This window comes from Nothoprocta perdicaria, unplaced genomic scaffold, assembly GCF_003342845.1.
Source record: "Nothoprocta perdicaria isolate Ctin4 unplaced genomic scaffold, notPer1 scaffold_139, whole genome shotgun sequence".
Taxonomy (NCBI): domain Eukaryota; kingdom Metazoa; phylum Chordata; class Aves; order Tinamiformes; family Tinamidae; genus Nothoprocta; species Nothoprocta perdicaria.
In genome coordinates, this window is record NW_020454527.1 from 1,565,610 (window position 1) to 1,591,347 (window position 25,738).

The 25,738-nt window shown below is 31.9% G+C and overlaps 1 protein-coding gene across 1 annotated transcript in view; it reads right to left on the reverse strand.

The window, feature by feature from the left end:
- DNAH8 (dynein axonemal heavy chain 8) overlaps window positions 1-25,738 on the reverse strand; it is a 101,090-nt gene that overhangs the window by 48,729 nt on the left and 26,623 nt on the right. Inside the window, exons 26-50 of the mRNA XM_026034051.1 lie at window positions 23,357-23,592; window positions 23,073-23,177; window positions 22,327-22,440; window positions 20,742-20,804; window positions 19,568-19,668; window positions 18,594-18,731; window positions 16,623-16,863; window positions 15,624-15,823; window positions 15,101-15,254; window positions 14,843-15,006; window positions 14,106-14,208; window positions 13,491-13,595; window positions 13,067-13,228; window positions 11,761-11,985; window positions 10,536-10,708; window positions 9,708-9,886; window positions 8,292-8,479; window positions 6,676-6,762; window positions 6,449-6,556; window positions 5,675-5,809; window positions 4,483-4,644; window positions 3,735-3,981; window positions 2,525-2,766; window positions 2,304-2,444; window positions 507-744 (exon numbers count right to left, since the gene is read on the reverse strand). Of these exons, the coding sequence (XP_025889836.1) occupies window positions 507-744; window positions 2,304-2,444; window positions 2,525-2,766; window positions 3,735-3,981; window positions 4,483-4,644; window positions 5,675-5,809; window positions 6,449-6,556; window positions 6,676-6,762; window positions 8,292-8,479; window positions 9,708-9,886; window positions 10,536-10,708; window positions 11,761-11,985; window positions 13,067-13,228; window positions 13,491-13,595; window positions 14,106-14,208; window positions 14,843-15,006; window positions 15,101-15,254; window positions 15,624-15,823; window positions 16,623-16,863; window positions 18,594-18,731; window positions 19,568-19,668; window positions 20,742-20,804; window positions 22,327-22,440; window positions 23,073-23,177; window positions 23,357-23,592 (4,011 nt within the window). The remainder of the gene's footprint in view (window positions 1-506; window positions 745-2,303; window positions 2,445-2,524; window positions 2,767-3,734; window positions 3,982-4,482; window positions 4,645-5,674; window positions 5,810-6,448; window positions 6,557-6,675; window positions 6,763-8,291; window positions 8,480-9,707; window positions 9,887-10,535; window positions 10,709-11,760; window positions 11,986-13,066; window positions 13,229-13,490; window positions 13,596-14,105; window positions 14,209-14,842; window positions 15,007-15,100; window positions 15,255-15,623; window positions 15,824-16,622; window positions 16,864-18,593; window positions 18,732-19,567; window positions 19,669-20,741; window positions 20,805-22,326; window positions 22,441-23,072; window positions 23,178-23,356; window positions 23,593-25,738) is intronic.

A 25,738-nucleotide genomic window follows, 5' to 3' on the forward strand; every position in this document is an offset into this window, starting at 1 on the left:
GGGGGGGGGGGGGAACAAACAAAAAATCAATAAAATCAGCCCTGGGTGATACATATGGGTGGAGAGTACTATGTGTGCATATAGAATGTAATTCCTAACGGGAAAAGTCCATGAAGTATAAAAAGGCATAAACTTTCTCCAACTCAGCATCTAACAAAGAAGCCACTAGTGGTGACCTCTAATTAGGTTATGCAGCTACTAAACATAAATATAGTTCTTTAATTTCTATAAAGTAAAACTCAAAAATATCTACACATTGTAGGCTAAGAATAGTCAGTAGAAAGAATATATAAAAATGAAATTAAAAACAATGAAAATATTATCTCTCACCTCCACAGAGGCAGCTCACAGAATCAGTGCTTGTACTTTGAACAAAAGAAAATCTGTACTTATATGCCCAACTAATAAGGGCTAAAAGATTAATTTTTTTAATTTCACACAATCTGTATTCAATTTTAACATATCCATATTAAAAAAAAAAAAAAAAAAAAGGTCATTTTTCTTACCATAATCAGTAACAAAAAACTCATACATCGTTTGATTTGTGCCAGGGTCGATTTCTGGTAAATCTAATTTGTTATCATATTCCCTAATGAAGGCTTCAAGTTTATCTCTGCTGTCCAACTCCAGAAGGGCACCTAAGCTCCACATTAATCCAAAGCTGAACAATTTATGCAGATGGAATATAGTTGATAAGCCGCCATCTTCTTTTGAGGGAATCAAACCCTCCAAAAGATTAATAGACTGAAAATATTTTTAAAATACCATTTATTAACAAAGTATTACATAACTAGATTTTTTTATAAAGTTACATATAAATAATATATGCATATGTATTTATTCAAGCTTTAAAATATATTTTTAAAACCGATAGAGGTTACTAATGAATAATTATAAAACCAAAATTAAGAACTCAGGAAAATACATTAAAGGCACCTGTATAAGCATGGGTTAAATTTCTAAAATTACTTAACAGTCAAGAATCCTTTCAAAGCCTACCAATATAAGACAGTTACCTAAAATCCAGAGTAACAGAATAGCTTTCTCATTTTATTTATAATGTCTAGCAAGATTCTGTACTCCATAAATGTACAGGTTTTAATGAAATAGTATAATTTAGTGAGACCTAGCAAACATATCACTGCAGGGAGCAAGTCTGGGAGAAATAATCRAGTTGAGTAAAAACTCTGATCTTGCAGTTTTTCTAAATAAACCCCAGTATCTAGAGCCACTAGGACTTGTTTACTTTATTTCATCCACCACAAACTTTCTAAAGATTCAGTAGAGGACAAATCTGGGAATCATTACCACAGAATAACATGAGTAAAACACTGATATGGTAACACTTCCATCAAACCCTCACTAGCAAAAGAAAGGAAAATTTTAATCCCAGGAAAGGTCTTCCATAAAGACAAAGTTCAGTTCAGTCAGAGGTTTGACAAAAAGAAAAATKAAATTAAAAAAAAAGTGCAGAACACCTGCACCATCAGAAACTCGCAAATTATACAGCTGCTCTACCTGTGGTCTTGAATTCTTGAGATATCCAAAACTCATTTGATATTATGCAGAGCATAGTTTTGTGGCATTTACTGAGGATGTTCATCTGAAGCAAAGTATTTGAAACTCTTGAAAATTTTGAGTTAAATCCATAGCAGACAATAAAGACATACCAGTTGCTAATTCACTAATTTACTGTGTGTTAGATAAAATATGACCTTGTCTGCCATCTTATTAAAGGCACTACTGAATTTGTTATGAGAATGCTGATAAAAAACAGGAACTACATGGACAAATGGAAAACTTGGAGAAAGGCTCTGGAGATTACAACTGATTCATAAACAGTACAGCTAAGGACCTGCAGCAAAGGACTGATGGCCTTGCAAAATTTGCCAAGAAAATAACCATTATTAATAAATCACTAATAAAGTGATTCTACTCAAAGCAGAATTCCATAGAAACTGATAGGAAGGTAGAATCAAACCTCCCAAAGTGGATCTTGGAAGAATCAATCCTCAAAATCATATCTATTACATCTATGATAAACAGATAATTAGAATTATTCTTCATTCTCTCCTCTGACAGTAGCATTAAACTGACCTTGGCTACCTTGGCTACAACTTATTTTGCATTAGAAGATGTCAAATAAGACCACAAACCTCCTGGACCCTGCACATGGTGAGCTTGGTTTCTGTGTCAGGAAACAATCTTTTTGAATGAAAGCTTGTTATCAAATACTCTTTCTGCTATTTTATATATGTACTATAGTAAGTTAATTTATACAAGCTTATGCAGTATTTGTTTACCTGCACAATGTAGTTACATTCCAAAAGCTCCATTTTTGGATTAAGGTTCAATTTCATATATGTATACGCTGGTTCAAAGATTCTATCATACAAACTTTGTAAAACTTCAGCTTCTTGAGATGAACGTTTTTTCAACCATGCCTAAAAAACATGCACAATATTCTTCTGTATAGAATGTAGAGCAAGGTAAGGTTAGGAATAACCAGCAGTGGTAATCTTACTTGCAATATTGGTCTCCAGCTGAGAGCAGAAGAACTGATGTAAACCATACCCATTCGGGAAACTGTTGCTGGTGAGGCATTCTCAATGTTGTGGACCTCAAACAAGAGCTTACATGTAGGAGACATAGGAATTCGATCTCCATTTGCCAGAGTAAGAGTCTTATTATCGTCCAAAACTGAATTTAGATTCTCAATCCATATCGCATCTACAGGCCCATCTAAAACAAGAAACACATTTTCCCCTGCAAAAACAACAAAAAGACACACAGTTCATATCTCCATGATTAAACAGCAAGAAAATAAGTTTATGAGAGATGCTTTGGAACTTACATAATACATTTTAAAATGTTCTTATAGTAATTCTCCCTATGATGAGGCATTCTGAGTGTCCAAAGTCATGAAATTTTTGCACTATTAGAGATGTCATTGTTACTAATGCTTTTTCTGTCATATAATGGAGAAAGAGTAGCAATGTTTTTTTTTTCAACAGCGTATTGTCCTAGAGCAAAACTCTATATGTTTTAAAATGAGTCACAGTGAATATGCAATACCTATCTTGGCATGTTATAGGAATAATACAAAAGTAACAGTAAGACAGCAACACAAGAATAGCCACAACTCCTGAATCTTAAATTCCATCGTGAGTTCAGACATTCTCAATTCATCTGCCACAAAGGCATCAYGAGTTATTTAAAATGAGTTACTTCTGTTGTGAATTGCTTTTCTTGGAGCATAACATCTCTGAGTGTTCGAACCTTTCCACAGTTGCCGCTAAGACATAATCAATTTATAAACACCTGTTCATGTGTATCTGTTCCATCCAGAGCATCTTTAATAAAAAGATTATTTTTTTTTTTTCAAATGAAAATGAACATATGTCACTGAAAAGGAATTCTGGTATTTTAATCCTCAAGTACTGAAATATGGATAGTCAAAGCATTAAAAAAATGGAAAAACATTATCTGAGCTAATGCAATTATAATTAAGTTTTATTGGTCTTAATTTAACAGTGTCCAAGTAACATCTTTGTAACAGCTTGAAAACTAAAATGGCAAGTAAACAGGGAATTTTTATCTAGATATAATATTATCATACTGAAATAATACATTTTGAAACTATTACCATTTATTAAGGAGTGGTTTGTATTATTATTAATGTTGATTCTTAATATATCATTCAAGAAATATTTTGATGCATTGTATGTACAAACCCTTTTTAGATTTCAGTGTTTTCCTCCACAGTGTAGAAAAGATTCCATCTGTCCAATCATTAGTTGCAGTATCTAGTCTTCCAAACATCTGAGGGGCAGTAATGGCTTTTGGGTTCATGCGCATTTCTCTGTGAGGATGCCCACATTCTGTCAGTGCTCTCATTAACATAGTTATGACAGTTGTTTTTCCAGATCCACTAGGTCCAAGTGTCATCAACCCATGGCGTACAAGAGAAGTCTCATACAACTATTAAAAACAGCAAGATATTTTGAGGAATATTTTGGAAATATTTCCCTTGCATTTTGTTTGTTTGATAGCCAGATAGTTTCTTGAACTAAATCTTAACTGAACTTTTTTTTTTTTTCTACAGGATTTACTATCTTGGCTTTTAAAAAATCTCTATTTTTCTTACGCTCTATCATCCCTACTGTAGTCTAACAAACTTCTACTCACAGGGCCATGTAGACTGTTACTTCTTCATTAAKGTTAAGGTACACTACTATATCTTAGAAAGATTGTGATAATAATGTGTTTTTAAGGGTTTTATTTTTCTCTCATATTTCTCTATAATCTAAAGAGGATTGGTTTTCCTCCGTATGATCTACCTACAAGTTTTGTTTTCACCATGCTAGCAGCATAACTCCTTGAGCAGGACAGTGGTTGGCTAACGACAGTGTTCTAACTCCTGTTTAGAAAATAGAGCTTAGGAAAGGAAAAAAAATAAAAATAAAATAAAATAAAGTCTACCTGAACAAGCTTAAGATTCCATGGAGGATGATTGATCAACCCTGCCTCTTCAACCTGATTGGCTACTGCAGCCTGAAGTTCTGCATATGTATTACTATCCAACTGCAACCCCGGAAAGAGGTCATTGATAAGACTCAGAAACAGAGGCTCATCTTCATCTACCTGAAATGAAAAAAATATATATATACACATAAATGAAGGCTGTTCAAAGAAAGTTCTCAAACTAAAATAAAATTCTGATAAGATAACATGTATAAAAATGCTTATGCTTATAAATGCAGCTAGACAACTGGCTAATTCACTAAGGAAACATCATTTTGAAAGAATCACCCATTTAAAATACCAACAGATTAGTCTCTTTCATCTTCATGGGCACTCTTCTCCTCCTGCCAGCTAACACTGCCCCCCTCCCTTTTTTTTTTTTTTTTTTTTTTTTAAAAAGGATCTAGCTGACTGCCTTTAAGTCTAATTTGAAAATTGCTGGTGTATATAAAGACTTTTTCATGTTAGACTATTATGACTACGGCACTTCCACTAAAGCGATGTTCATAATTTTAGACACATAACAATATATAAAAAGGTACTCATTTTATTCCCAAGGTATACAGTAGTTCCTTCTGTTCGTACAGACACACACACCCTAGATGCACATACACTAGTTCTTTCTGTCTGTACATTAACATTGTTATCACATTTTATTGCAGTAGCTGATGAAGCAAAAGTTCACTGGAAGAGGTAGATGAAGATTTAGAAAACTTTGACAAATGGCTATTACTTATGTGGAAACTATACTCAACATTACCAATTTACTTCATCAGTGTAAGAATTGCACTGTTGGCAGGTACATAAGCATGCATTGTTGAGCAGGCTGACTTTAAAATACGTAATAGAATGGATATTCCCAGTATTCAGTTTATGGTATGGTAATCATTCTGTACACAGGTACTTCAGAAAAACGTAACACCTTCTGTCACTATTAACCTATTCAGAATCTCTGTAACCTAAACACTGTTTTCAAGTTTATTAAAATCACAGTGCTGCTAATCATCACATGATTATCATACTTCAAGTTTTAAATAAAAGTTAGCTTTGTGATTTTTTATCATCTACATGTTTTACCATTCTACAAAAACTCTTGAAGTATCTAGACCACCTGCTTATAAACAATATAAAATATATATTTTTTCCTTACCAGCTTAGAAAGATTCATATCTCTAAGTCCTCTCATTACAATACTTAATTCACTTTCATTTGGTCTGGCTCTCTTTTGAGATCCAAGAGTTCTCAGAACGGAAAGGATATTCCTCAGACCAAAGTCATAATGAACCTAAAACAGGTAAAGGCGGAAAACAAGGTTTATACATCAATTACAAGTTTTCCAGCTTTATTTCATCAGGATACCAAACTTTACTTTTGTACTGTATAGTTTAGTTATTCTGCTTAGAAAAGGTAGCTAAAATAGGACTTGCTACTGTTTAGGAATTATTCTATTTTAAAAAACAACAAATATAACAAGGTTTATGGGAGGAGGGTGGCAAGAGTGGGATTTTGTGTTTGTTTGTTTTTTCTTTTCTACTTTCATTTTTCTACTTAAAATCTCATTAATTTCACCATTAATAATGCCACATAGTTATATTGTGGCCTTCCACAACAGGGTTCTCAGGTATTTTCAACGGAGGCAGCTTAAAGCCCTAGTTGAAAACAGTGCCGTGGAGAGATCCTAATCCTCAGAAAAAAGTGCTATAACTAAATTTTTCCTAGCTGCAGCCTTTAGGCAGAGAATCTCAGACACGTATAACTACATACTATAACCATTTAACAATTTAAACAGATGTGTGCATATCACTATGCAAACATGAATTAACATCTGACACCTATGACACTTTAACAAGGTACATAACCCAAAACCTAAWGGGCTGTATTTTATAAATACCATGGCAAAGGGGAAGGAAATACATAACATTACCTGCTTGGTGAGCTGCTCCTCACAAAGTTTATAAAGAACAAAAAATTTCTGGGCCAAGATCACGTTATCAATAAACCCACAGCTTGCAAGCTTGACTCTCATAATTATCTGAAAAATAGCATTTTATTTTGGAAATTCCATTATTTTTCTGAAGATAGGTAGGCAAATCAAAATACCTGAATTATTTTAAATATATTTTTTTCTTTCTGCTCAGTCACTAATTGTACCTGTCTATCTGGAACCATCATTGAAACAGTCCTAAATTGAATTTTGAGATTTTCTGGTAGTTCTTGACGTCCAGCATATCCAGGATTCTGCAAAGGAAAACACATGGTGTTTCTTATTTACATTAGTTAAAAAAAATTCTTTTTTATTGTTCAAAAAATGTAGATTTATACATAAATTCTTTGATAGATTCAGAAATAAGATTCTTTGTCCACTAATGATTAATATCAAATTAGCTATCAGAAATTTACAGTTTTATGGAATAAAACACCTACTTGGTCAATTTCCTCTGGTTTATTCCTATTAAACACAAAATCAAACAGACAAAAGATAAAATAGAAAACAAAACATAAACAAAAGAAGCAAAACAAAAACAACAAACAACCCTCCCCCCAAAAACAAAAACAAAAAMACTTTTACAATGGTTAAGAAGCCTTAAGGGCAGCCTTGAAGTACGGAATCTGATTGAATGATTTATGGTCTCTGAATGAATCCTATCTGCTGAAAAAGAACCAGATGAAAATTCATAGTTCTCTTCTACAAATCTGTCTTTAATAATGGTTCAACATAATGCAGAGAAAAGTCTTTAACATTGACACACTGAAAACAAGACTATTGGATTAAAAAAAAACATTAATGTTCAAGAAAGTTTGACCTGTACATTTCCTGGAACATGCTGCAAATGTGAGAAATAATTCTGAGGTCAAGTTTGAGCTGCAGGCATAAAACATACCACTCTGGTACTGCAAAATCARTACTGAAGAAGTGCCAGCCTTGGAGATGGCAGCAATATGAGATGATTTCCTAAACACGATTAACATACTATGTCTAGAATATTTTGCATTTGAAGGAAGCAGTGTAGAAAAGAATCTTCCTCAGAGAGAGGAAGAAATAAAGCCAAAATCAGTTAGTATTTAAAAAACATAAAGTAGCCAAAAGAAATTTTTGGACACCTCTCTTTTTATCCTGTTACTACCCTATCATTTTTCAGATGAAGACATCAATTTGCCATAAAGTTATGTTGGATCGCCATCCACTTCGATGGCATTAGGAAATATCCACTGTAATTCCCTTTTCACAAGATAACAGAAACTGTTACTATGAAGCTCAAGAATCTCATGTTTTATTCTTGGTACAAAAACTTGAAAGTATCTGTTATCTGCATAAAGTACTCAATAGAAAAGACATTTCCCTAAAAAAAAGTCCTTCATACATGCCTAGATTTCAGAGGAGGTTTTCTTTCTTCCTTACAGTAACTTTCTCACTAATACTTTAAAGCATTTCATACTAAGTAGCAATATCTTTTAGTGTTTCAATCTTCTCTAATACCAGAGAAGGCCAGAATTCTGGACAAATTTGTAGCCTACAATACAGTAGCTAGGGGACATAATTCACTAAATTGTATGAATAATCTTAATGCCAATATTACAATATGCAGTTCATGAACAATCAAATTATTTATAATCTGGGGGTTTCTCAGACTAATCCCGTAGTGATTACGGTGGTCATGGTGGTAGTGATACCACCCTCTTATAATAATAAAATAGATACTTGGCCATATAATTAACTTTTAGATAGTGTTAATTTACCACTTCTCTGACATTATTACTATATTTACCATCGTAAGGAAAATTCCAAACTCCGGATTTAAATCTACAGTGTCTCCATCAGAAAAAATGAATTGTTTTTTTCTTTCTTTTCTTGCTGTTAAAATAATATAAATTTGTTGTGCTGCTACTGACAGGACAGGTAACTCAATTCGGTTGAACTCATCAAAACATCCCCAAGATCCAGACTGAGCAAGACCTAAAAGACATCAAAAAAAAAAAAAAAAAAATCTGTTCTTCTGCTTGCAAATTTGAAACTATGGACTACATGTATTTTCCCACACATAATGTATCATTAGACATATTTCTAGCCCTGCAATCAAATTGTAGCTCCTTTTAATACATCTGAATTTTTTGATATCTATATTCAAATTGGAAGCGGCTAATAGTGAAAAATAACCTGGAAAAAAGACTTTTGATCTCTTGGAGTATTGAACAGGCCTTTGACACATATCTTTCAGTGAATTAGAATTACAAGAGAAGGTCCTAAACTATCACAACAAAAAAGATATTTTCATTTTTTTTTTTTTAATTTGCATTTGGGAGTTCCAGCCAAGGTAACCCTCCCAAGYTACTTTTCACTTGCCTCTCAGATCATAAAGGTTAGAATTAAAAACTGAAATTATTTTTGGACTAACTGGATTTTTAAATAAAACATTGATCAGCATCAATGATCACAATAAACTAAAACCCACACCAAACTACAAAGTTTTCATGTAATGCTATGCAGTACTAACTGCATAGCACAGACAATGCTCTGTGTGGGTTTGTATACGAAAGGGGGGGGGGAATGGAAAGAAATACAGAAACACTACATTAATAACATTTTCATAAATGATTATTTTCCCAATTAATTGATTTGAGTTAGTAAMAGGAACTTGGGTATTTAGCAGCTGCTAAAAGAATTGCTGTCCCTTCAAGAGCATGTTCATGAGAAAATTTGAGGCAGCATTTTTTTTTTGGAGGACATTGAAGCTTGTCATTGAAATATGTCATCCTCATGTCTGTAGTAGTTTACATTCACATATATTGAAAGACAGTTATTCAGAAGTGAAAGATTTAACCAAATCATTCAGTGCATATTCCTATTACGTGCATAAGGTTAAATCACTTCAAAGTGCTTCTGTCATAACTTAAAATATTTTAAACTTAAAGTAGTTTAACTTGCAAAAGGGCAATATTTTTACTGATGCCTTTGGATACCTGTCAGTTATTTGCCTGCTAGAAAAATAAAAGAAATCTGAATAGTTTTAATTATTTTTCAATACCCRCATACATTTGGAAAATGGACAGACAGAAACCTCACACAAATCYTGTATCAGAGAGAGGATAACAGACAGAATAACACCTGAAGAAGACCTGCTCCTGTGAGCAGGAGGTGGGACTAGATGACCTGATCAGMTGATTCTGATTCTATGAAGTCTTACCTTTGAAAATTCTACCCAAACCTCTGAAGTCCATTTGATCTGAACAGTTAAAGACTACTACATATTTTCCTAGAGCCTTTCCCATGTCTTTCGTCGTTTCTGTTTTACCAGTTCCAGCTGGTCCTGCTGGGGCACCTCCCATATTCATTCCCAAAGCCTGAGCTAACGTTATATAGCACCTGTAAATGTTAATTCATATTATTAAGTAATATGAAAAATATATTTACATACATACATATAATAATAAGCTATGTGACCGATTCTACAGCTGTTACATCAAACCATTATTTCCTCATAAATCAGTTCCATTGATAGCACTGAGACTCCAGGAAGTTCAGAGGTATAAAAGTCATAGAATAAAAAATTAAATTATAAAGTAAAAAATATTTATCTTTATCTAGTTTGTTACGAAGTGTAACTATTACATGAACAAACACAGCMTTTTACACACCACAAAGGAATTTAATTATAATCCACAAAGGAATCTTTTTTTTTTTTTAAATCTACCTCCACAGGTAAAAAGGATAGATTCCTAACTCTGTTTTTGTGGGTAGGGAGAGATCTCAGCTGTGAGCTCAGTTACTAAATCATACTAAGCATGGGTACTGATAATATTTTTCTAGGAATTACTTATCATACAAATTACTAACATTCTATTTTACCTTTTTTTTTTAAAAAAAATTAGAGTATGATTAAGCAAATATATGAGATGATTTTCATTAATTACCAGCCTCACACAGATATTATTAAAGCATAATGTACCTCTCTGAAGATACTATGCCAAATAAGATACACATAAAAATTATTTATTGTAATTTTTATTCTAACCTGTCTGTAAGAGGTGTTATAACTAGACGATCAGTGCAGCCCAGAAATTCATTCTGGTAAACAAAATCAACATCTGTAATGGATACCAAGACTTGATCGAAATCCTCCTTAAAATAGAATCTACACTGCTTTAACCATTCAAAATCAGTTGGCGATTTGATGTGCATTTTTACCTTTAAGAAAGTAAACAGATGTATAAGTTATATCTGAGCACAGTTCTATTGTCCTTGATGATATGATAATCTGTATTATGAAAATTCAGTGACTACTCAAGTTTTAATGTAAACTGAAATACATTGAAGAATTGCATAGTAAGTATGGATATACGCTAAATAAATGATTGAGATATTTGTTAATATTCAAGTGAATAAGTCTTCCTGTTAAACAAATAAATCTTAAATTGATTTAATAGTACGTCTAATCTTCCAGGTGAAACACTCTATCAATCCATCCAACACATTGGGACAAATGGTTTGATAATGAAATAAGGAATCTGAGGAGGGAAGCCTGAATTCAAATTATGTAATTTGAATTTTGGTAAAGTTGTTCCAACAACAGGGAGAGGAAAAAAAAAAAAANAAAAAAAAAAAAAAAAAAAAAAAAAGAAGGATGTCACATTAAGAGCTGTCATTTCTTAAATTAAAGGCATCACTTGATGTTTTTAGCAGATCTTTCTGTTCATCCACCATGTATTCTCCAGAACCAATAATAAAATTCTAATAAATTTTTCTCCAAAGTAGGACTGGCATGAAGAAGAAAGCAGGAGAGACAGATGATGTTGCTTTCATTGTTGTCACTTTACAATGTGTAGACCTAAAGTTCAAACTAGTGGCTCCCAGGCCTGTTATAACCAACTACTGAGGTTCTCTAACAAGCCACAAGGAAATTTTATGTGATAAACCACAACATGTAGTGAGACTTAGCTTTCTAGCTATATAATTAATAAAACAACATTTTTTTCTTCTTCTTTTCTCAAAGAGGGGACATACTGAAAGGTTTTCATTTTCATGCAATTTCATTTTCATGCAAAGAATTGCAAACATGCAATTCTTTAAGAAATAGAGAAATATTACAGGAAAACTGTAAAAATGTACTGTTTTTACCACAGTAAGACTCTACAATTCTTTATCTTATAAACATTTAACTGTAGCTACCATTTATGTAAAAGATTATTATTATGACAGAAAATGCACTTAATTTTCAGAAATCAAAAGCAATACTTTACCAAATCGTCAAAAATATCACGCTGATGTACGTGAATGGTGACAAGCGTTTCAAATTTCACTCTGTCAAACTTGGAAAGGTCATGTGTGGTCTGGCTAATCAAAGTATTCAAAATATCCAGAAATCTTGCATTGGTTACTTGCATGATTTTTCTGTCATCTTTAGCATTGTGCAGAGCCTCTTCTGCATCATGTGTCCACAACATTTGAAGTCCCAATAATCCAACCTACAAATTTAATATGTGAATACATAAAAGAATTCTTCGTTGAACACCAGACTTGCTATTAATTCCTGTGGTACAAAAACATTATGAAACCAAAGTATCATCGAATCCAGAAATGGTTATTTCAGGATGCTAAGTTAAATAGTTCTGCAGTGAAACTGGAAACACCTGAGAAAATATTTATAATCTTTTATTAAAGTTTATGTTACACAGGCAAGTTAAGCCCAACTTTCAGTTTCACTTCCAGGTCATTAAAGTACTCCAGGGATATAAACACAAATGCTCTTAGTAATAGATAAATAACAGAATAACGGAATAACAGATCAGTAATGAGAAAAAGAAAAACAATGTTTTGTACTATATTTCTGTAATATTCTGCACAGTTTCTGTTGTGTTCCAACATCTTTATTCTCAATGCTTGAAATATCTTCACTCAACCACATTTTCTTCTTCTATTTCTGTCCCATATCTCTTTACTGCTCTTAGCATAGTTAATTCATTGAACGCTTTTTTTCCTTCTTCTAATACAATCATAATCAGAAAATATTTGCATTGGCAAGTCATGGGAAAGAAGATCTCTACAGATACTAATTCATCCTCTTTTAAACATTTGAAAATCAAAAAAATGGTTCTTATTTATTTCAAGTAACAAACTTCTAAAATAATACTTTAAGGTAAAACAGAATTAGGCTATAAATACACACATAGAAATACTAAATATTATATTACAATACATAAAATAGAGGCTTTAAAAACATATACGCATTAAATGATTTACATATTAAAGAGGTTTAAACCTCCTCAGAGAAAGTGTAAGATAGACTTTATATTCCCCAAGAAAACACAAAATAATTTCGAAGTTGAATTATAATAAAATATAATTAAATTAAATATAATAAAAAGAATAATTATGCTTTATACAGATTACCAAAATTGAAGTTAGAATAGTTGCATGCTACAAAGTAAATCCATATCCTTTTTTCCTCCATTTAGCTTCCCCAAATAAGCCTCAGTTTACATGCTCTTTACGCCCCACCTACTCCATCCCAGAATACACACATAAATCTACATCCTATATTATTACCTGTGCTGGGAAGTGATTAAGAAAAGTCAGCAACTGATATCCAGGGTCACTAACTTGGTAATATGCTGCCCTAATTATGGCATGTAAAGAATTCTGCTGCACACGCAATAAATCTAGCAACCAAAGCTCTACTGGTCCTTTTGCAATCACTGGAGTGTCCAGCTGAAAAATTAACATAAATAAAAAGTACATAGTTACCAAATATATCCTCAAGAGTATTACTTATCAAATAGTTACTAAATTTCTATTCAAGAGAAATACAGATTTAATTTCAATAAACATGAACATTTGTTTTATCACATAGACCAATTAACGATAATTTAATATATACATATTTAATAATAACATGATTTATCTATTAACATTGTTATCTATTATTATCTATTAACATTTTGAAAGAAATATAAGAAATTTAGAGAATTACTGTAATTTTTTCTCCTTCTCTTGATATGACTGCCATTATGCGATCATAATCCTTTGGGTGAAACTGTACTTCATTTATATTGTCAGATATGGAGGGCAGATGTGGCTGTAAAGACAATTAAGATATTATTCAATGTAATAAAAATGAATTTAAAAAAATGAAGTAATGTTTTCTCACAAAGGTAATTGAGCCTCAGGTCATTTGTAGGTTATAATTACAGACATGTTGGTATAGCACTGTAGTATTTGTTATAGTTTCCACAGCAGAACTAGCAGATCAGATTGTATGAGATGAATCATTATATCTCAATCAACTCCCAGTAACAAGCCAAATTAAATTAAATTTGAAATATGTAAAGAGCAATAGAAGGTAACATACGAGGCTTTCTCTTAGTTTGATTTTGGAAGCACAAAGCTCCAGCAAATCATGTGACAGGACAATATTCTAGAACCTTGAATTCTGTACATTTTTTAGATTACAGATATCCATTTTGTATTTAAAAGACTAAAGAGAGAAATAAAATTTCTCTTCCAAGTAAAAGCTAAAGAAAACCACCATATTTTAATCCATATACTGCTTTTCCATATTTTAAAATCAAAATCACTGAAGATATACCTGAATTGTGTGAGAATCACTTGCTTGTCCAAGAATTTCAAGAAGGGCAGGATCAGAGACAAAAAAGAATCTTGGAAAGAGTAGCCTTTTCTTCTCTAAGTACCTTTAAAAATGAACACAATTTTTATTAGAATATTTCATCTCTATATTTTCAACTTAAGATGGAAAATAAGATTGAACTATTAAATATTTTATTTTCTACAGGTGTAGTATTTAAAAGATGGGCACATGCTAAAGTCACCCCTGGGTGCAGAATTACGCTCACAGTTGAAGCACAAAATATGCTGAATGTTGGAATAATCTCTGTAACCACGAAAACTGAAGTAAAAATCTATGATTTTGTTTAATGTATACTTTTAAATACTTGTTTAATTGTTTTAATGAATATGAATAGTAAACAGTTATCGTTGCTTTGCTCTCAGGCCTTGTCAGGTAGTTTGGTAACTATCTAATTTTACCAAAAAGAATAAGTAATAATAATAAACCAACTGCAATAAATTCTTCCAAGTATATAAACACAGTATAAAMACACATTTCAAACTGTTCTGCTATTGCTAGACCCTGAAGTATGTTATTCTGAAGCAAGTGGAAGCTATATGTATAAACTGGAGAAAGCAGATTCCTTCTCCAGATTTGTATTTAAAAACATTTATATGGTTAGCTTGTAACAAAAGTGAGATAAGTTTATATAAAGTATTCATGAAATATTAAGACATTAAAAATCAAACAATTCATACCCTGTAAGTGATTTCTGACACACTTCCAACTGTTCATGTAAATGAGGGAGAAGCTGCCCCATAGTCTCATCTCCAACACAGCAGTTGATCACATTTGGGTTTTCATGTGCTCGTTGCATTATTTTTATCCATGACTTGTCAATATTCTGGAAACGTTTTGCTTCCTATATATGATTAAAACATTAGTATTTTCCCAAAACAATCTTTTGGAAATAATTACAGTTTTTAATCCCTAAGAGAGAAGTATTGTAAATTTACCTGGGGTAACTGCTTTGCAATATCTCCCCCTACAAAAACTGCTTCAAGGTAAACCCACAGGTTCTGCACAACCAGCCATTCTTCAATTATATCAGTAGAACTGCTTAGTTTATAAATCCAGCTCTGAATTTCCTTTTTAAATGGTGCATTGTATCTAAAAATCAAAGAGGGAAAAGAAAAATATTTAATTCTAAAGGAACCTATTATAAAGTAACCAATTAAAAAGTTTACAATTGTGAAAACACTTGATTCACTTGAGAGAGAAGAATCTTCTAAAAAACTTTGTAGCAATCTGTTTATATTGAAATATATTAAGATGATAGATTGTTATTATCACATGAAAGTCTGCCACCTGAGGGAAGTTCTTGATCATCTATTGTAACTTTTAGCCTTTTTAATTTGAAGGATAAGATTCCACCCACATTTACTGCTGATTAAGTCTAATAAGACAATTGCTATCTCATGATGTTTGTAACCAACATTCAAAAATTCCTAAAGTATCTTTTTTTTTTTTTTTAATTACCTGTTGCTGAGTAAAGAGCCAAGAATCATTAAACTGTCCTCCATTAAGGTAATTATTTCAGATGATTCAGTTCCCTTTAACAGTAGCTCCCCTCTCCCTTTGAATGACGAGAAGCTCAGAACTTGGCCTCCCCAACTATCAATTATTTGAGACAGTTTGGCTTCAATATCTTTTTCCTTTGTAGCAGATATGCATATATCCTGCAAAGAAAGGACTGCTTTTAGAATCTACATTCCTCAGAAATAAAATCTTTCCTAATATTGCATGTCAAATAAGGGAGTAATCAAAAACAATATACACAAAAATTATTAAGCAATATAGATAGGTGTCATACAAATGCAGAGAACACGACTAGTTTTAATTTAAATCTCACTGAAACGAATATGTATTGAGTATGTATGAGTATGAATAACTGAAACACACTTCAAAATAAATACATATAGACTGCATTTCTATGGCTTCACATTTGCTATTCCTGTAGAAGTAGATTTCTGAATCATCATTTCATCTTTTTTGGGGACAGATATGGATTCACTTTCACATGAACAATCAGTCTCATCATGTTTAAATTTACAGAATTGCAACAATTTAGGCCTCCAGAGGTCAAGTCATCTAATCCAATATTCTATTCAAAACAGAGCTAAATTGAAAATTAGATCACCTTGTTTTAGGTCTTATGCTTGTAGTTTAGGCAGATGCATTTGCCATAAAATCAAATTATGAGTATAATATCATCAACATGTATATTTACCATATAGAACTTTCCAAACTCTACTCCAAATTTTGTTCAGGATATGTGGGAAATATTTTGAAGACACATGCTTTAGAAGATGATGTCCAGGAAATTATTCACATTGTATACAAGAAGCACAGAGATTCACAAGTAAAATTTGTGATTTGTTTACAAACCTTTAAATCAATTCCTGAATAAAATTTAAATAGCCATGATCATCTGAAATTGTTAGAAAACGAAAAAACAGAAAAAATAAATGTACAAACCTCAATATCATCTTTATGTTGAAGAAGTGGTGCTTCCATGATGTTTCTGAGGCAAAACGTATCCGATTCTATATCAAACTGATGTCCTGTTGTTTCAGCTATACGAGTCCAGTGTCTCTGCTTCATTGCTTTGTTAGTCATCATTTCCAGTAAAGGACAAGATTCACTGAAATCATCAATTCTCTTCTTGAGATCTAAAAACGCTTGCCAGTTTTTGAGTCCTTTAGGTAGTTTACGGCACCTTTAATTGAATTAAAATTAATATAATAGTAAATGCCACATTTACCATAATGGAATATAAAAATATAGGATTTTTAAAATCGTTCTCAAAAGAAATGAGTTCTTTTTTTWAATTTGTCAACTTAATTTTTGTTATTTTTATTTAGGTATGAGAAATGTAACATTTCATGCACTATTAAAGAGTTAGCGTGGGATTCAGTATTTGAAGTGTGGAAGTTAGAGGTTGAAAATCAGCAGATTTTTAATAGTTATGTTCAAGTCCAGCACTCAGAACCTCATTTCCCTTTACACAAGGACAAGATACTACAAATTAGATTTGTAGGTTTGTCGACACTATGATTCTTTAAGACAATCTTAGTCTGTAACCTCCAATGTGGGAGAGAAAAATCCTCTTTAGTAAATATTTCCCTAAAAAGTTATTCACCCTTGGTTAATGTTTGCCTTTTATGAAATTCATAGACAATGCAACAATAAGACCCAGCCTTCAACTCCGGAAGTCAAAAGTGCAATTCCAAAGTACGGAAACTCTTCACTTACTAATTATAGGCATCGGAACAATGCATTTGATGCAACATATAGTTCACACAAACTCCAGAAAATGAGATTATGTTTTCCACTTGGAGAAAATATTTCTTTTTCAGAAGACAAATTATATTACAATTACTTACTAAACAGCCATAAGGTCCTGAACTAGAACTAATAGACAGAAAAAATGCACAAGAATTTACTAACGTTTTTTTCCTCACTAGTCATGTACATAACTGCCCTACTAATATTGCCATGTGAATAACCTTCCGGAGTAATTTAATGCAGCATTTGCTGACCTCAATACTCCAGTAATTAGACATTATCATTAGATTATATCATTGACTTATATTTCTTTAATAATCTAGAATTACACTATGACTGCAATATAGATACATTCTAAAAGACTAAATGTTGGCACAACAAGTGTATCAACTGTCTATTTATTCTGGAATATTGTAAAGAGAGATTTGTTCTAAGAGGAACACTGAGGGGAAAGAAATGCAAAGAAGGTTAATTTTTCAAATGGAGCTTGCCAAATTTATGAACAGGAGTATATAATGTAGAAGGAAAGAAGATTGTTCTGTGAAACAATCCCCGTCTTATTCTTCTGTATTATATTTTTTCCCAAAAAACTAGTAAAGACAGTTTCTCAAATATTAAAAATGGAGTTAAACTAAAAAGTTAGAACATACTTTTGAATCAAACTAATTGCATCCTAATCCTTTCAACATCAAAAACACCTTAAGCTTGAAAGCTATACTGCAAAGATTTTTTTTTTACACAGAATCTGCTATATAAGACACTAGTCATTAAGTATTTCAAATAGCAGAAATAGAATAAAATATTTCAGAAGAACATTATTCTTGAATTCTGCAATTAAACTTAATGAGTTAATACYCCTAGTTGAACAACTTCCCTTTTCCAAATAAGCTTCTTGCTATTTTCTGGCTGAGTTAAGGAGATATACTCTTGAGGTTATCATACATATATCTACCATACAACTAGAGTTAAAAGGCTAGTTAGCTAAAATTATAGTGAGATTCTACTCCTCATTAAAGGAGGATTAATTCATGATAAATATTATTTGCGGAAAATTTCTATTTAAACATATATTCAAAATATAAAAATAAGTAAATATCTTTGTTGAATTCACCTAACTCTTACTGAATTTTAGATCAGTTATAGGTCATTTTATGAACACACCTGTTTTGAAAGTCCAGAAGCTCAGCATTAATTTTTTCAATATCTACGTCTGTCCAAAGTATCTCATAATAACCACTTATGTTGTTCATTACAGTATCATATAAACCATACAATTTCTGGAGCAAGCCTAACTCCTTCCTACAAGAAACATAAATGTATTAATAAGTTATGAATAAAACATGTTAAAAAAAAAAGGTAGACAGCTTATGCTGAGGATCCAATAGCCATACAAGATCTATGTTTTATTCCGATTTAGTTCTGTAAAACTTTTATTTTTATCCAGAAATGATCTTGTTTATGCACCTAGAGCTACCTCTGTAGTGACAAGCAAAGCATGACAGTTGGGTACAACTGGTCTATTTACTTCATAACCACACTCCRGATGCGAATTAAAGTGTTAATGTAAATACACCCATAAATAGTCATATTTTTACTCAGTCTGAACCATCGAGCCATGAAAAACGAATAGTGCAGAAATTTTAGAACTCGATTCTCATTACTACATCTGCTCAGAAAATTTAATTTTCATAGATCTCCAGTTACATATTGCATGCATGTTGTTATGCAACCCTCTCTTCTTTTCCTTGTTTGTACCATATCTTATTACATAATACTAATTTATTCACGTACTTTATGGGTCTATTTCTATGCTTTTTTTTTACTTTGATATGTATATCAAAGTAAATATGTATAATAAAAATATGTATAATAAAATATGTATATGTATGTAAAAATATGTATATTTTTACTTTGATAGTACTAAGAGCAAAATTTACTAGTATAGCTCTGTTCATTAAGTAAAATTGCTCTCTATCAGCATTCTTTAGGCATCTAACGTTCTATTGCTTTGAGGGGGTGCATTCAAATTAAGGCACTAGAAAACTTTCCTACTGCAGCAATTTCCTCTTCAGTTTATCCCAAGCCTTTATAACTCACTGAATAAAAACCTTAACAAAGTGCATTTCGATAGTTACCTGACTTTATGTAAAACTTCATAGTCTGTGACAGGTAATCCAAATAACTGTTCACCTGAGGAGTATGTGATAAACTTTCTCCAGAGTTCATCAAAATTAGCCTGATAAAATTAAAATTCATAAAGATAAACTGAAATAATTTTTTAATTTTTTTATAATAATAAATCATTGACTAGTTCTGAAATTGTCTTAAAATAATCCTATTATCCTATTGTCCTTAATTAAGACAAAATTGTCTTAAAATAATCCTAGGGACATATTTTTTATACCTGAAAAATACTACTAATCTAGCATTTTTGAAGCATTAGTTATGTATATAGTACTCGTATCTTGAATTCAGCTAGTGAACATGTATGTAACAAGCAACACTTTGAAGAAACATTTTATAAAAAGAGGATGTTCATTTAAATCCAAAAGGAATTGTCAAAAGGAGAATAGGAGATATGGGATCAATAATACAGAGAAAGGGAATAATTATGATTTGGGCAATTACTATCCATAAGTATAAAATATTTTCTTGCCAGAATTAATGAAATATGTCTGAACATCAAATCCAATCTAAAATACTCAATTTTCAATAGGTCAGATTCAATGTAAAATTTGAGCAATTTCTGTCCATCTGCTAGTTCTTTTCATTAACTTTCAATTTACTTTTCACAGAGTCAAAGTCAAAAAGTATGCAAGACACTAACAAAAAGTCCTGTTGAAAAAATCTCCAAGTTATTATAATTCACAGAGAAGCGAAGAAATATATTAAGAAGAGGCTGTTGAATCATAAACTTAAGTTCATAAAGAAGTTGAAAGGCACCTATTAGATGGAAAGTGTGATATCTACAAGAGGAAAGCAAGCAAGTAATTTGATTTTCTTTCAGTTATTATCAAGCAGTACTTCACTATTCCCTGTTTTACTGCTCTAATCATTTCAAACATGCAATTCCTGCTCACACAAAGTGAAGTATGAGGCAACATTCATCCTTCCATCAGTCCCTCCACACTAAGGAAAGCCTTGCCTCTTAAAAATTAGAATGAGTTTAACAGATGACTACACAAAATATCCATCAAAATGTACTTTGGTTAGTAGGTCTTACTGTTAATAGTTCTTTTTCTGACTTTGTTTTGATAAAACAGTGGATCTGATTTTAATTACTGAAAATTTAGAAGCTTATTTTTTTACCTGAAATATCTGTAGCCTATTACTAGCTTCCTGAGGTGGAATATTTGGAACCATGGGTCCTTCCTTTTAAACAAAAAGTTAACAGAAATTTAATAGTAAGTCTCAAGATGACCAAAGGCACACTATTTATTTACAGATCATCAGAAAATACACTTTTTTATATAGACAAAAATCAGAGTTATATATCTTGGTACTGYAACAGTTACTGTTGTGAATCTAAGAATCTAAGAAAAGACATCTTCTATAAACTTCTATAAAAAGAACTTTTACAGAAGAAGTTTAAACTTCTTTATCTTCTATAAAAAGAATCTTCTATAAAACTAAAAATTCAAGTTAGTTTACTGTCAGTAGTCAGGGGATTATTCTTTCATATTGTTTTTGTTGAAAACAAAGTATCCCATAAGTGGCTTGAGACAATCCCCGTAAATGAAGTGTGATCAAAGATGCAGCAACATGTACAAAGAAGTTTTAAGAAAAGTTTTTTGTCTCATTAGAAGTTGATCATGTTTCACCAGGGACCCTTATGACTTTTTTTCCATTGATGTTTCTTCAGATTGCACAAAATTTTTTTGTGAATATAATTGGTGAGATTGAGAACAAAAGTGCAAACAGTTGCCATTTGGAAATGGCAGATTGTGTGATGATTATACTACAGAAGTAGGAATTACGTTAAAAAAGCCCATTAGTTTTACAAAAGTGCTCCGCATATCAGTATCAACACAAGCAACCAGCTATTCTCAATGTCAATGAAGGTATATTTCAAGAATTTATAAAAGTGTCTAAGAGAAAGGTGCAACAAAAATTCCCTCAATTTCTTTCATCTCTCCCAGCTCTCCACAAAACAATTATGCCCACACATGTATGCAACCAAATGGTGGTTAAGAAGCCAGGCTCTTCAAAAGAAATGTCTCAAAGAATCACAGTCAATTACACAACTTCCCTTTAAAACATGTCTGCAATGACCACGGTAGTAACTTATAAGAGAAGACTCCTTTATTAATTCATTTAGAGGATTTTTGACATTTCTGAAGTTTATGTGGCATTACAAATAGCTGATTTTTCAGGAAAATTCTCTTGSAAGATATACAAAGGCAGATATCTCTGCTAACAATAAATAAACAAATAAAGTAAAATTAGGCTAAAGTAATTTCAGCTAAGGAACTCCTTTACAGGACCCAGACAATGAGCTCTATGACATGATTGTCCATAGTGGTGATTGTCAGTGTGCTCACTGAATAGCTCAGCTCTACTACCACGCTCCCAAACAACACCCAGGTGCAGCCAAGGGGATTTCACAGACCTGAGACTTTTCCCTGGGAGTAGTATGGAAAGACATCCTCTTCTCAAGAGGAGAGCTCTTCCATACACACATGAATCATGCCACAGTATATGCCTCAAGGCCAGGCAATGGTCCCAGATCTGTTTTATTTTCTTGTAAAGATGAATCCAAGGAGTTTAAAAAGGAATTTCACCCATAACCACGACAGCTTAGCAACAAACATGCATACGAGTAAAAAATTGATGCAAGCCAAAAGTATGGCAAAACTAAGCACAAATCTTACAGACAGCTGCTAAATTCAGTTACCGTTTCATAGGACGATTCAAAGTTCGACACATCCTCGCGAAAAATTGCAACTGACTCTAGTAGGTTACTCTTAAATTTGGGCTGAACTTGAACCAATTCATCTTGAACAAGGGACTGTCATGCAAAAGATCAATGATCAAAATTACTTAAAACTAGGAATATATATTTGAATTACATATAAACCAAAATCATTACAGAAAAAAGTATTAAAGTTCTGAATAGAAATGAATAGTCTTGGGGATACACAAAGTATTATTTTCTTACATAATGGCTCGCCTTCAACTTTGAGATGTAAAGTGTAAAAAAAAAAAAAATAAAAAGGAAGAACTCTCTCTTCCCATCATTAAGGGAATACTTTTCTTTGAAAGGRAAGAGTGAGAAAAAGGAAGAGAACAGAAATTTTTCTGTCTTCTRCGCCTTCAGAAAAGCCTTCCAAAAAAAGATTCAGGCAAAATTCAATTCTTAAGCATGTGAAAACATAGAAACAGCAGAAACAGTGRCATAATTAATTTCTTATTATCTTACTGCTTTAACAAATATATCTAAAAACTACAATAATATTCTAAATACAGTTCTATAAAAACAGAATTAGATCACGCTAATCAAAAGAATAAACACTGGTGGTCATCTGATGCCAAGAGTAAGATGACAGACTTCAGTGATACCTGTCACAGTAATAATCTACAGTCTCTTTTTACTCTGAAAGAAAGTCAAAGATAAATGGAAAATAAGTTTCATATACTTACAGCTTTGGTCTGTAACTTATTAAAAGAATATCTAAGTGTATCAACCCCTTCTGATTCCTCTTTTGTAACCTCAATTTCAAATCTGTTTAAAATAGCATAGGCTTCCTAGGTGAGAAAAAAAATCCTTAGTAATGATCCATTTTACATTTGCAGAAGCACAGACTATTTTGTAAGAAACCTTTTAAACAAAGGTTAGCATAAGCAAATTTTTTTTTTTTAGAAAGAATGCTGAATGTAGACAAACTAAGACACAAAAATAAATTTTAAAAAACTCCATATCTTACTTCAATAGGTCCCAGAGTCATATCCATTTGTATTTTATTGTCACGTATGTCAGATAAAGCTTCCATTGCAAATCTGACATCATCTAGGTCACGGAGAGGTCGAGAAAGTTTCTTTAAATACTCAGTTATGAATGACATCATATCTGTCATTTTCTTTTTATATTCCTCATTTAAATAACGACAAAGRAGCATCTTCCATGCTTTGGCTTCAATTGACAAAGCTAATTTCAGTGGTCCTGATTAAAAAGAAAATCATTAYTCTATCTACATCTTAATTTTTTTTTTCTAAGAAACATGTCTAGGAAACATATGTAAACACATAGCAGTATATATCATTCTTTAACAATAATTAGAAAATATCTGCACAGATGAAATCAAACTTTTTCATTTTAAAACACACTTAAATAGGATATATTTAAATATAACTTTTATTATATATTACCCTGCCTGTATAACACATAAGTAATCTTATGTAACAGACAAAGAAAAGATGAATAAAAAAGCATGCTTCTTATTTTAAAATCTCAAAAAAGAACTTTCTTTGATATATATTTACCAACTGCACTAAGGTCATTGATATTAAAATGGTTTATACTAGTTGAAACAGTATCTTTGGATTTCAACAGTGGCATCTGGCACACTGTAAGTAAAATCTAAGTTGTCAAATCATACCATGAACATTAAAATATACATAAATTCACAGCAAAGAGAAAGCAAAGCCTACCATTAACACATCACTAGAAATTAGGATTTCACTAGACAACATTTTTGCAGTTCAGTGATAGAAACATAACAACTGAGTATAACCATTCTCTTCTCATACACGCACACAAAAAATGCCTATAAAGAAAATGCATTTTCTTCTATAATAATTAAGCTATCAGAATTAAAAATTTGATTCTGAAAGGCCATAAAATGGTCATGGCTATTCATCTGAAAAGAGGCTTACATTGATAAGAAAAGGATGCTGGATATTCTTATGCTCTTCCTACTGTGTGTGAATATATATTTATGTATTCATGTATAAACATTTATACATGCATATGCATAAAATGCAAACATTTTCAACATAAGTCATAACAGTATGCACAAAACACTTTTCAACATAGTTGATACTTTTTAATTCCATTTATTACCAAACGGCATCTTGCATCAAAATGTTTCCCAAGCAAAAATACACAGTTCATGAAGTTTCCTTTAGAAAGCTTTATATTGTCGCTTTTTCATGTAACTGACTATAGYTCAAAACAACTGCCTCATTCATCACCTGTGCGTCTCCTCATACCTGTCTCAATGACCATTTCACTTGTGTTCTCTTTAAAGTTTTTTTTTAAAGCTTAAGCAAAGGTCCTAGATGTGTTCTAATTCATCTTTGTATACTTATATTTTCCTGAACATGAACTTACATAATGACAGTATATTTTCATTATTTTATTATGCTCAGGTTTTAAGTCCCCATATTTTATCCTTTTTACTGTTACTGACCCTAGGCAAAGAAATTCATTTTGCTCTGTATAGTTTTTAAGTCCTTTTTCCTGAAAATTTGCTTTACTTACATCCTATTAAATTACATTAATAACTTAAAACCCTCCTTTTAATGAGAACTTACATTTCTCAGTACTAAACCTCCTATTGTACAGTWCAGTTGAATACACTTCAAATGTAGCACAGTCCAAAAGATATCATTTATAGGAGGTAGCTCAAGTACCAGAAATAGTTAATCAAGTTGAGCTTGGACCAACTGACTTTTCTTTTTCAACAAAGGAAATAGTAGAAGGTGACCTAGCATGAAATCAGATTACTTAATAGAAAAGGAGGTCTTCAGGAAGTCCGTTAAAATTTATAATTGCTAAAGGAACTCTTGAAAAAAATGGAAGACCCTTAAGAGATGTCTGCATATATCTATAAATGATCAGATATTTTGAGAGCAGAGGACAATGACTGAGAAAACATTAGCTGCAAAGGCAGCTTCCAGAGACTTTCAAGATACTATTTCACCTCCAGCAATAATTGAAAGAAACTTCTCTGGCACCATGGATAATTCAAGGAAAGTTCTGTTCACTATCCAGATTTTTGAATTTGCATGTGAATATAAACAATTTCCAAACATGAACTGCACCATGCCTGAGAAAATACATGCTGCCATGGTTCATAAAAGATGTMATGTTATGTTTTCATGGTCATATTTGAGGGAGTAGTACAAATATTAATAAAATCTATATATTTTTTTTGATACATTACTTCCCACCACTGCTCTTGGTTGCAACATAATAGGCAGCAAGAGCTTTCCCGAGTGAATTGGTTGCATAATGGCTTCACTAACAAGAAACTGCATCCAGGAACTGGATGAGGATGTCCGATGAGCAATGTGAGAATTTTGCT